The 12,133-nt window shown below is 36.4% G+C and overlaps 1 protein-coding gene across 1 annotated transcript in view; it reads right to left on the bottom strand.

Moving 5' to 3' along the window:
* Positions 1–378: 378 nt before the first annotated feature.
* Positions 379–12,133, bottom strand: part of LOC145692798 (coiled-coil domain-containing protein 63-like) — a 46,590-nt gene continuing 34,835 nt past the window's right edge. Inside the window, exons 8-10 of the mRNA XM_081768278.1 lie at positions 11,550–11,660; positions 7,983–8,130; positions 379–1,720 (exon numbers count right to left, since the gene is read on the bottom strand). Coding sequence (XP_081624404.1) covers positions 1,527–1,720; positions 7,983–8,130; positions 11,550–11,660 — 453 coding nt within the window. The 3' untranslated portion in view covers positions 379–1,526. The remainder of the gene's footprint in view (positions 1,721–7,982; positions 8,131–11,549; positions 11,661–12,133) is intronic.

Genomic DNA, 12,133 nt, shown 5'->3' with positions numbered 1-12,133 from the left:
GGATAAAAGATAGGAACGACGTTTACTGGCATCGAATTTATATTATATATAATTTTTTTTTTAAGCTACTAAAGTATTCGTGTGAAAATTTTGAAATATTATTCCAAAGCTGTACTTTGGCTGAGAGAAGCTGATAAATTGTGTTGCTAAGATTCCGATAGGGGCAGATGCTCCTCACTCTGCCATGCAGTCACTTGGTACCTTTGCGCGTCGTATCATATATGCGGTGAGTCGGAAATTTTTTGAGACGCTTTTCGTCCGCAATTTTTGGCTATTGCGCTCTCCCAGTTTGTAACATTAACAATTTAAATGTGCACTACTATCTCGCGAAAGATGGTTCTAAAGTTCATTTACCAAAGTCTGCTTTCTCCTTGTCAGTAAAGAATAATAACTAGATTCGATGTATTATAGTTTATCATGGAGGTCAATTGGTATTCTGTGAATACATATATGTTGTGTTCAGAAATAAGCTTGAAGTATGTGTGAGAGATAATCTACACATTGAAACAATTTGTGATTCTTCTTTCTAATCTGCTTCCATATTAGTTCACTGTGTATCTGCCAAAGACATTCATGCGGACAACGAGCACATCCAGTATCCACATTATATGTAACGTAATAGTAACTAGCGAACTGCGATATTTATGTATCGTTTTCCACCTTACGTTATATTAAATTCCTTACTACTACCTGTGTCATAGATACTTTTACATAGATACAATTTTGTATGGTTATCATCATTTGTCATATCTTTTAAGTTTTATCATTACAGTTAATATTACACATCGTGTTTATAATATTACCTCTTTCTCACATATTAAACTGATATATGCCTTATATAATAATATACTAGGGATGGCCAAAATTTTCCGGATTCGGAACTTCACCTTCCGGATTTCGCAAAAATTCCAGAATTCAAAGAAATTCTGGAGTTCAGAAAAATTCCGGAATTCGGAAAAAACGGAATTTAGAAAATTCCGGATTTTTTTCTGAAATCATTTTTTTTAGTTCTGGCTTTTTTCCGATATCGAATTTTTCCGCATTCCGGAATTTATCCGAAATCCGGATTTTTTTCGATTTTACTTTCCGGATTCCGAAAGAAAATTTCAGAATTGGCCATCCCTATATTATACGTAGAACAGAATTTAACTTCTTTTTTCCTATGCAGAAAATTCAGATAAAGAAGCTTGTCCTAGACAATATCTAGCCAAATTATTCTTGTAGAGTGATACAATTAATGAAGATGATAACCTCCAATATTTAAATTATGGCTTGTTATACTGCAAGCATTCGGCTTTTAAAATAAATACGCACAAACAAGGCTAGATCGAGAGGCATTCATTTTGTATTCCATGCATTCTTTTCTCATTGTGTTTAAAAACGCAATTAAGATAATTCCGATTGTATGAACTGCCATACTTTCTTTGTCTTGCATATTATGCAAATGACAGAAAACTCTCTCTTTTTCCTCCGAAGTATAGCCTTGTAGATGTCTTAGTAACTGAAAATACTATAACATACTAACATCAGGAGTTTTTAACTCCAGTTGAATTACTTATCTTCTTGCTTGATGTAACACTTTCTTCGAGTGTACCACTGCTCTGTTGCGCTGTCTTCTCCGATTCTACATATAAAACTACTTTGAGTACGTCATTTATCCTCTGTTCTAGTATTTCCAAATATAACATCGCATTATAGGGACTGACACGCGCTTCATCACCTGCAAGAAACAATGTAAAACAATACAATATTTGCTTACTTTAATAATACCAGATATAACACGTTTTTCATTTTACACTGAGACATATAAAAAATAGGAACACAGTGCAACAACCTATCATTACTTTTGCTCAATGTATTTACATTGTATTTACAACATGCTTTTGCGCAATCTAAACTTGAAAATTCAGGGGTAAAATTATCTACGTCAGGTGAAAATCTGTTATCAAAATAATAGAAACACCTATGCACTGCAATACTCTTACTAATTCTACTGTTAGAAAATAAACCTGCAGTTGTTTAAACAGCTACGTAATCTTTGGGTCAGTAACACTGAATACTCGCGCTCTGCAATTGTCTCGTGTTGGTACAGTGTCTTTGAAAGTAAGTAGTACGCGAGGCGCTGTAGTACGGATTTTTGTGTGCAATAAGACAGTCGTTGCAAGAGCTCTCAAATTTTCAAAGACGCCAGAATGTGGTTAGTCAGAGCAATATTTCTAAGACTGCCAGTGTTAAATATATCGAGAGCTGCAGTGTCCAAGGTGAGAATAGCATACAGAACTCGTGGCAAGACAAGACATTAAGGAAAAGAAATAGTGAACGAAAGCTAAACCTAAGAGAAAAGGAATAGCAAACATTGAAGAGGATCGTTACAACGAATCCTACAGCTAATGTGACATAACTGGTTACAGAACACAATAAACATCTTGAATGACATATTTCTACGATCACAGTGTGAGAGAGTTGCATAACCTCAACGTTAGGCAATAGATTGTAATTTCGAAACCTGTGATCAACGCATAATGTGAAAAAGGTAGTGTCGAAAACATACAACATAGACCTGAATGGAAGTGAACAATACAGGGTGTCTACTGAATTGACTTGCATATTTCCAGTATACTTCCAGTGTCTTGCTTTAAAAAAAAAAAAAAAAATCCAATATACTATGGTCCACTGGGAAAAAAATCGGGAAGTGCCACATAGCACTGTATCCTCTGATACTTAACAGCCTGTAAACTATGTTGAAACCACTGTCTTCTTCAATATTCTGATAGAAAGAGTGCATAGAAACTAGTGGGTTAAAATAAAATAAAATAAAAAAACAAGAATAAGTGTTTTCTGGCCGTTATATTCTTTTCTGCTTCTCCATTTACCCCTCACAGCCAACCCTTTCCTCGTCTGGCTTATGTTATCGTATTACATATACTCAGACTTATTTTTTCGCAATTGCATTGGTACAGAAACACTGTTAAGTAGAAGACCAATTAATTACAAATATCAAAGAGAAGCATGATTAATGTACATACTTACAGATGTGCTATTGTTCTGACACCTTGCAAATATTAAATTAATATAAACTGCACATAAATGAAGTCAAAAGATAACATTTTATAAACACTTGTATTACAAACACTACCCATTTTCTTCCTCGAACCAGATAGTTATTTTAGTAATTGGCTGTTAGCCCTATAGCCACCTGCAACCAAATGATGGGGCTGCCATATTGAAGAGTCTCAAAGGAATTTTTACATTTCTGCAGAATTATACAATAATTTGCATTAAAAATTAAAAGAAATCTTTCAGTTTAACGTCCCACAATTATGTCTTTTAGGTTAAGGAAAACGAGGGTTAAAGCAAGTGAATGATAATGGAATAATTGGTGGAAACGGAGTATCCCGAGAAAACCCACGGACACGATGTTGTCAACCACAAACCTACTTGGGCGGAGATCGAACCAGGGACCCCACGCACAAGAAGTAAGCGCCCTACCACTGAGCCACCGTGTCCTCCAATATTTCCAGTAGATTTCCAGCATTCCAAGTATCAGTACACACCCTGAAATATAGTTCAATGATTCATGTTTCTCCTTGTTTTCCTCAACAAACCAGGTTTATGTATGAGGATACCAAAAAAAGACGTGTACTCCGAAGTGTCTACGAGACGCATGTCAAAAAGAGGGCCGATAATTTTTGGTAACACTGATGAAGTTGAGAATGCTTGCAACAGAGAATCGTCTGAGTGGAGTTGTGTACGTGCGAGTAGGAAATGAAATGAAATGAAATGAAATGAAATCTTTCAGTTTTACGTCCCACGGTTATGCCGGTTAGGCTAAAGGAGACGGTGATTATGAGAAATGAATGAAATGATGGAATGAAGAAAGTGGGAGGAAACGGGAGAACCCCAAGAAAACCCACGCACACGGTGTTTGTCCACCACAAAGTTCACTTGGCGGAAGCAGGGTTTGAACCCGGGACCCCAAGCACCGGAGGTGAATGCTCTACCACTGAGCCACCGCGGCCCCTTACGTGCGAGTAGGAATAAGGTGAAATGGCGTAATACAAAATTCTCCTAAATGTGAAGTGAGATCTGTTATACTATTTCTGATACGCCAAACGGCAGAATGCAGCTACTATCCATCGGGAATTGTGTGCCATTTACGGACCGACAGTAATGAGTAAAGGGATGGTCAGGCAATGGTGCAGAGAGTTTCAGGAGGGTTGTTCAAATAATCATGACAATGAGCGTAGCAGAATATCTAGTGTTCAGACGGATGATCTAATAGAACACGTTAACAAGAAAATGCGATCCAACCGCCCGTTCACAATAACTGAATTCGCCAAAGAGTTTCTAGAAATATCTGCGAAAATAGTGCATCGAATTGTGACTGACAAGCTGAGTTATCACAAACTCTGTCCGAGGTGGATGTCAAAAATGCTGATAGATGCTCACAAAGGGCAAAGAATGACAGCTGCAAGTGATTTTTTTGCCCGTTGGGTAAAGGATGAGATGATCTCTTTTCTCACATAGTGACAGAAAACGAAACCTGGGTGTCGTACGCCACTCGGGATTAGTCAATACGATGGCGGCACTGTGGTTCTCCCAAAGCGAAGAAATTCAAACGAATACCGCCAGTTAATACAATCATAGCAACCGTGTTTTGGGGAAGAACAGGATGATTTTTGTGGAATTCTTGAAACCAGGACGAACAAATACAGCAGACGTGTATTGCCAAACACTGAATAATCCGCGACATACCATCCAAAATCGACGGAGAAGAATGCTACGCTCTGGAATTATTTTGATCCATGGCAACGCCCTTCCACACATAGCTGCTTGTATACTAATTCAAAGGATTTTGATGGGAACTACTCATAAAGCACTGTCCGTGATTATGTTAATATTTTCGGTAATAAGGTACAACATACACTACGTATTTTGTTCCCTAACAACAATGTTCTCCAAGATGACAATGCGCCAACACACAGCCTGAAAACGAAGTGACATTGGAATACAAATGTACATTCACTTAGAGAACCTAATAATATTGAGCACATTGGCGAAAGAAGTATTTACTTTAAGCGTTTTCGCTAAAAGTTTCGTTCATTATATACAGAGAATAAGAAGTAGAAAAAAACAAATGAGAAAATCGTAAAAAAAAATGTTGCTTTGAAGTGTTCAAATATGATACCCACCTCGTCACCTCAGCGCTACTTTTCTTTAGACATTCTAATGACACGTTCAGGAATTCTAATTATCATTCTACTTAAAGGTTTACGCATTTCCTGAATATTACTTGCACTTCCGAGTTTTCAACTCTCCCCAGGTGTCTTGGTTACGGAGAATAAAAACAAGAAGAAAGAAAAAAAAAAGAATAAAAATACCAGGAACATAAAGGGAACGAATTTACGAGGGTAGAAAAGTGCTAGTCCATTCCTTTTATTTTTCTGATGATTTATTTTTCCTTCTTTTGATTTTTTCCTTCGTTACAAAGGCAAAGGGGAGAGTCGAAAGCTCGGAAATGCAAGTGGTACTCAGGATTTGAATTGGATTGGATCTGAATTTAGTGTCCCTTTCAGCAACAAGGCTATATACAACGTGGACCTACAGCTTAACGAGGGATACGAAGAACATTAGCCCACACCGGGAATCGAACCGCACCTCCCACGCCAAAGACAAGTGGTTCGGAAATTGCATATACCTGTAAGTTGAATGATACTTTCCTTTACTTTTTGCTACTTCTTCTACATCCATTTGATGAAGCGTTTATATATATAGACAGAAAAAACTTAAATTGACGGAACCACTTTCCACACACACACACATATTATTATATAATCGGTTCCATTGAAAAGTGGCCAACTTAGGTGGCCAACTTACAGAAAATAAGTGTGATTGGTGTTTTTTAAAGATAGGAATTTTAGTATTACTTGATTGTAAAATTTAAATAAGCAATGGCAGCATACCTACTTTTAAATAATGTATATAGAGTAATCGTAACAATGTACAGTACTAGAAAAAAGTACTACAGTATGTTTAATATATGTATGTTTATCTTCCTGAAAACTAGTCTGGTACACTTAGTTATTCGGATTGAAAGCGCAATAACACAAACAACCATATAATAGAAACATATTTACGCAATTTATTGAAATTGATATTGTAGCATACTGAGTTATTTAGATTGAAAACAAGGGCTTCAGTGGTAGAGCGTTCACTTCTGGTGCATGGGGTCTCTGGTTCGATCCCGGCTCGCTCAAGTGAACTTTGTGGTGGACAGATACCGTGTGCGTGGGTTTCCTCGAGGTTCTCCCGTTTCCTCCCACTTTCTTCATTCCACCATTTCACTCATTTTTCATTATCACCGTCTCCTTTAGCCTACCCGGCATAAACGTAGGACGTAAAGATTTCATTTCAGATTGAAAACAAGAAAAGCAAAATTATAAATTGAACAATTTATGTGCAGTTTATATGTCTTTTTTTCGACAGTGACAAATATTTTCTGATACCTTTCGAAAAAAATAGCAAATCAGTTATTATACAAATTTATTCATCGTGGTTCATTCTAAACGTACTTCTTTTATTCTTTTTAGCGCATATACACGTTCTAATTTTGTAGTCAACTACTTCTTGTTAATGAGCTAGAAGTGTTTCCTCGGAGCAAAATATGTTTTAAGAACATCTGATGGGAATTCATATCTCGAAACTTCCGCTACCTTTCGACAAGCCGTCAGGTTCCAATACTTGACAATTGACATGGTTAGCTTTAACCTTGAGAATTTTCCGGAATTACTAAAGCTCCCCACTGATGAAAGGAGTTGATATAGCTAATGGCTTTTCCAAAATAGACAGTGTAAAACAAATACGTATAACCATTTCCTGAATTCCTGTACGTGCTTTTTCATATTCACATCTTCCTTCACCAACCCTTTATGAGGGTAGTGTTCTGGCCATTGACCTCCAAGAACAAGTCGTGCAAATCCATGTTTCTTTGTCCAGTGACAAATACAGAACATATGGGAATTCATATGGGAATTCGAAAGAGTTAAGGAAAATAACAAAACGGTATTTTGCGTAGCCAAGATACGCAGATAAATTTATCATTATCATCATAGGGCAAACATTGCTTCAATGTGGCCAACTTCCAAGATAGACAGGTGGCCAATAGAGTAATAAGTACCGAATGTCTTATGGGAAAATGCAGGTTCAACACGAACTAGGCCAAGATAAGCAGGTGGCCAACTTAGAGAGGTGGCCAAGTTCACAGGTTTTACTATCTATCTATCTATCTATCTATATATATATATATATATATCTATATATATATATATATATATATATATATATATATATATATATATATATAGTGGTGTTATTCTAATTTTTTAACAACCGAGACTAGATAGATTTAATAGATATAATTCTTTTAGGAACAGAAATAATTTTTTTACTAGTTACTACAAGTGACAAGTAGAGACCTACACAGCATCCTAATATAAGGTGGTGTGACGAAATTAGGTAGCACCGCGAACATATTGGAAACGAATTATCCAAGAGAGATGGATGTCAAAAAGTATTAGGAAGACCTTAATCCAGCAATGGATCGACAATCGCTGATAATGGTATCTATGCGTAACCAATATAAATAACCCTTACCACTAAACTCATGTGAACCGAATTCTCATTGTCCATGTATGAGCATTTGAGATTAAGCAATAAACGCTTATATCTAGTTCTGAGAGATCATATGTTTAACTCTGTAGCTGTAAGAATATCTAAAAAACAAAGACAGTTAAACTAAAATTTAATGTTCTTGGGTGAAATTACTGTTATATCTGGTTATATCAAATGGTTCTGCGAACTCGAAATATTTTAACAACCGGTTCTAGCGAACCAGTGCGAACCGCTGAATTACACCACTGTATATATATGAAAAGTGCTTCCGTCTATTTAATTTTTTTCTGTATACACTAGTGAATACTTGCCTAGCAGAAGTAATAATGGAGCATTGTCACATTGTAGCATACGGAAGGAGTCTTCTACACACTGGGTTACCATTTCCAGCTTTTTTCCATATTCATTTAATTGAGTTTCCAACGCATTTGTTTCGCACTTGCTAGCTTCTAGTTCTTGCTGGAATAGAAATATAGCGGACAGTTAGTTTTCGGTAACAAACAACAATTGAGTATCAATACTAAAATTATCCTTATCCACTACACATAAATGTTATTAAAATTTCACTAATGTTATATTCGAAGAACGGTTTTAACAATACACAAAAAGTGAACAAGTGGATGACTAAACCGGTACTCGAACCTGGGATCTTCGGCGTACCGTGCCGATGCGTTAACCACTACACCACCCAGTTCGCTTCCTAGATAGAGCCATACACTCCCTTAATCTTGAAAAGAGAAAACAACCGATTTTTTTTTTCATTAATGTAAAATTAATATATAATGATCCTTTCAATAATACATAATGATTCGTAATACAACTGTCAGATGTGTTCTGAATATGGACACTGAATTGTCCAAGCACAACAGCTAGGTTGTGGTACAAGCCATGTGGTCTAAGTAAAGAGCACCGACTTCAAAAATGATAGAGTGTATAGCTGTTCTAGGAAGCGGACTGAGTAGCGTAGTGGTTAATGCATTAACACGGTACGCCTTAGATCCCAGATTCGAGTCTAGGTCCAGTTATTCACTTTCTCGCTCTTTATGTATCATTGAATTCGCACCTACACAAGATTTGTTGTGTTAAAAAATTCGGTTGTTTCCTCTTTTCATTAATATATAATTGTTTCAATAGTTTATTCGAATAGAAAACAACTGTTTGAATAATTAATCTAAGGACGAATAATGCAGTAACTTTAAATTTTCAATTTGGCAGAAGTCATAAGAGAAATGGGTATATATATACAGGGTGTTTCAAAAAGACACGGCAAAACTTCAGGGGCAGATTCCTTACGGGTAGACAAGTAAAAACGTTCATATGAACATATGTCCGGAAATGCATCGTTACAGAGCTATAGCCACTGACACCACCTGACGGTGTGAAATAGTCACCTTCTGTCCGGAACTGTTTCCCGACGTATTACCAAAGTGTCGTGTGTGAAAGAATATGCAACACAGGTTCGAACGAAATTTTTTTTTTAATTAAGCCGATTGCGCGTTGCATGGTACAAGAATCAGAAAAAACACTGCATAAAAATAATGCATAATAATTGGTACTTTTAATGTCCGTATTGGAAAGTGCAACACTAATACAAATGGCAGTGAGAAAAGCAAACCGACGCGACACAGGTATAGTCATAAAGTCCAAAGAATCATCATCAAACAAGAGTTACAACCACAAACAGTAAATTGTGTGCATCACCAGCGCCACAAAATCGATACTGTAGTACCTTACACTAAGTGCTGAAAATATCCTCCTTCTGCCCGAATGCAAGGTTGTAGTTCCTGCACGATGCTTTCGTTATGGTATTTTCTTATGCCTGATGAGCATGTGTAATTGCATTTTTGGGTGCGTTTTTCTCACTGCCATTTGTATTAGTGTTGCACTTTCCAATACGGACATTAAAAGTACCAATTATTATGCATTATTTTTATGCAATGTTTTTTCTAATTCTTGTACCAATCAACGCGCAATCGGCATAATTAATTTCGTTCGAACCTGTGTTGCATATTCTTTCACACACGACACTCTGGTAATACGTCGGGAAACAGTTCCGGACAGAAGGTGACTATTTCACACCGTCAGGTGGTGTCAGTGGCTATAGCTCTGTAACGATGCATTTCCGGACATATGTTCATATGAACGTTTTTACTTGTCTACCCGTAAGAAATCTGCCCCTGAAGTTTTGCCGTGTCTTTTTGAAACACCCTATATATAGGGCCGTACTTATGCACCGGCCATAGGGGCCTGGATGCAAGGTGACATAAAAAAGTTGAGATTGAAGTATGGTATGTAGGGGAGAAAAAGGCCGTTCATGAGAGATCAAGTTAAGGGAGATCTATACTGAAAACAATGTCATGAGTTTTCTCGCTACAATGTTATTGGCGCTAGGAAGGAGCTAAAGCTATTGCTTATTGGTTGCCAGTGTATCTGTGCATTGGATTCTGTATATCCCGCTCCGTTGCTAGTGGCTCAATGTAAGCGCATACGCACGTATTGTTTATACTTTTATTGGACAAGAAGAAATAAGGGGAAAGGCGCAAAACTTTGTAAAGACTCAGGAAGGGAGGGCTGCAAATACCTAAATATGGGCCTAAGTATACACAAACCTAATACTTTTCTGTCAGTAACTTTGGGATGAGTCGAGCAATTTTAATTCCGCCTTCTTGACATAGTAAGAACGGAATTTCTGTATATAATATTCAAAATTGCATTCCAATCCGTTAAACTGTTCCGATATTATTGACCAGAAAAGACCTTACCCAGTATGAACACACAAGTAGCTGTTTCGGCATGTGGTTGCTGGTACAGATTTTGAATGCCTATCTGAGTATGGTATCCCAGGTTCTCTGTAAATCTCTAGGTGGTCTGTTGAACGCAAAATATATATATATATAAATAGTGAATCATGCGTTTAATTACTGCATTGTTGGTTTGCATCTATCCCTTCGCCAAAGATGACAATTTTGAACTCATTCACCAGAGAGTAATGTAGAGAAAGGAAAAGCAATAGTGAAATCACCGTCTGGAACTCTCTGATACGGAACCAACTCTCACTGGACCCAGTCAAATAGATTCGGAACAGTTTAGTGTAAAAGCGAATATCCTCAGCTTGGGTGACTGATCTGTATTTATGTCTTTTCCCAGTAACACTACGGTTTTTTTTTTTTTTTTTTTTTTTTTTTTTTTTTTTTTTTTTTTTACAGTTTATAGTAGAATCTCAATCACAGCAGTGCGTTCAATGCTCTCCCACAGGGAATCAAATTCAAGACCTTGGGCACTACTCATTGGACGTCGTAGACTAGCAAGAAAATCTAAAACACCCTCAGCCTCGCCTCAGTTTTATATTTAATTGTGTTTGTGCATGCGTCTGTGCCCTAACGTCTATAAATCTTCTCTTGAGGACACAAAACATTACTCCCCTTGCCGATTAGACCACGCCATCTGACACTGCTTTTGTAGTCACATTGGTGAGCACTTTGAATTGGAGCTGTAATATGAACACCATCTTGATCCGGCTAATACTAGTAAATTTCCACAAAAACGGCTTCAGTGAATGTAATTTACTTGACAGAGTTTATATTTAGAAACTGAACTCCTGAATTCACTTTATTTGTTTGTAGGAACGTCCTCACATCGTGTATGGATATGGAGCTCCTATGTAATTGGAAAATACGTGGAGTATATAAAGTTTTATTTTGAAATCTTTGGGGAAAAAACTTAATAATACAAAGCAGAATCTTCGATAAGTAGTAATAACAATTTTGACTAGATTGGCTTGGCAAAAGGATAGGGTTTAATAGCGATCTTTTGTTTTTATGGCCATATATTCTTAGATTTTTTTAACCTATAGATTATATTAATTAACATATTCGTACCTCAAGGACTGATATTATCTCCTTTTGTTCACCCTTTCTAGCAGAATCTAAGCGTCTTTGTTCTTCAACACTTTTCAGAAGGTCGTTCACTTCCTCTTGCAAAGCTTCTAACTGGAATCACAAAATTAGACAATAATAATACTAATAATTTTATTTTAAGTGCTGTGTACAGCTCATAGGCAAAACTACAATACTGTTAAAACCATTATATAATCATTTTAAACAGAGCAGAAAATTTGTAGTATAGAATGAATATTAGCAAACGGTTCAATTGATTTATAATAAGATTAAAATAAAAACAGTAAATTTTATAAAATACTATTTACAGAACTATGCAAATTAAAGCTTCATTTAATTATCAATTAAAGAATGAGTCAACCTTGCTTAAAATTGCACATCTGGTATGCAAAAGATCCCGGTTACTTACAGTCTAAGTTTTGTAAGAATTACACTGTTATTTATCCCAACATATGTTCATTTTAAATTATTGTAAGACATTGTCACTCTTCTCAACATTTAGCGTTTTGCATTTAGTGCTACCAATGTCGATCTACTCCTTACCCTATACATCCTATAGTTATTCC

The sequence above is a fragment of the Thermobia domestica genome, chromosome 8, assembly GCF_964235325.1.
Source record: "Thermobia domestica chromosome 8, izTheDome1.hap1.1, whole genome shotgun sequence".
NCBI lineage: Eukaryota > Metazoa > Arthropoda > Insecta > Zygentoma > Lepismatidae > Thermobia > Thermobia domestica.
This window is presented reverse-complemented; position numbering and strand designations above follow the sequence as displayed.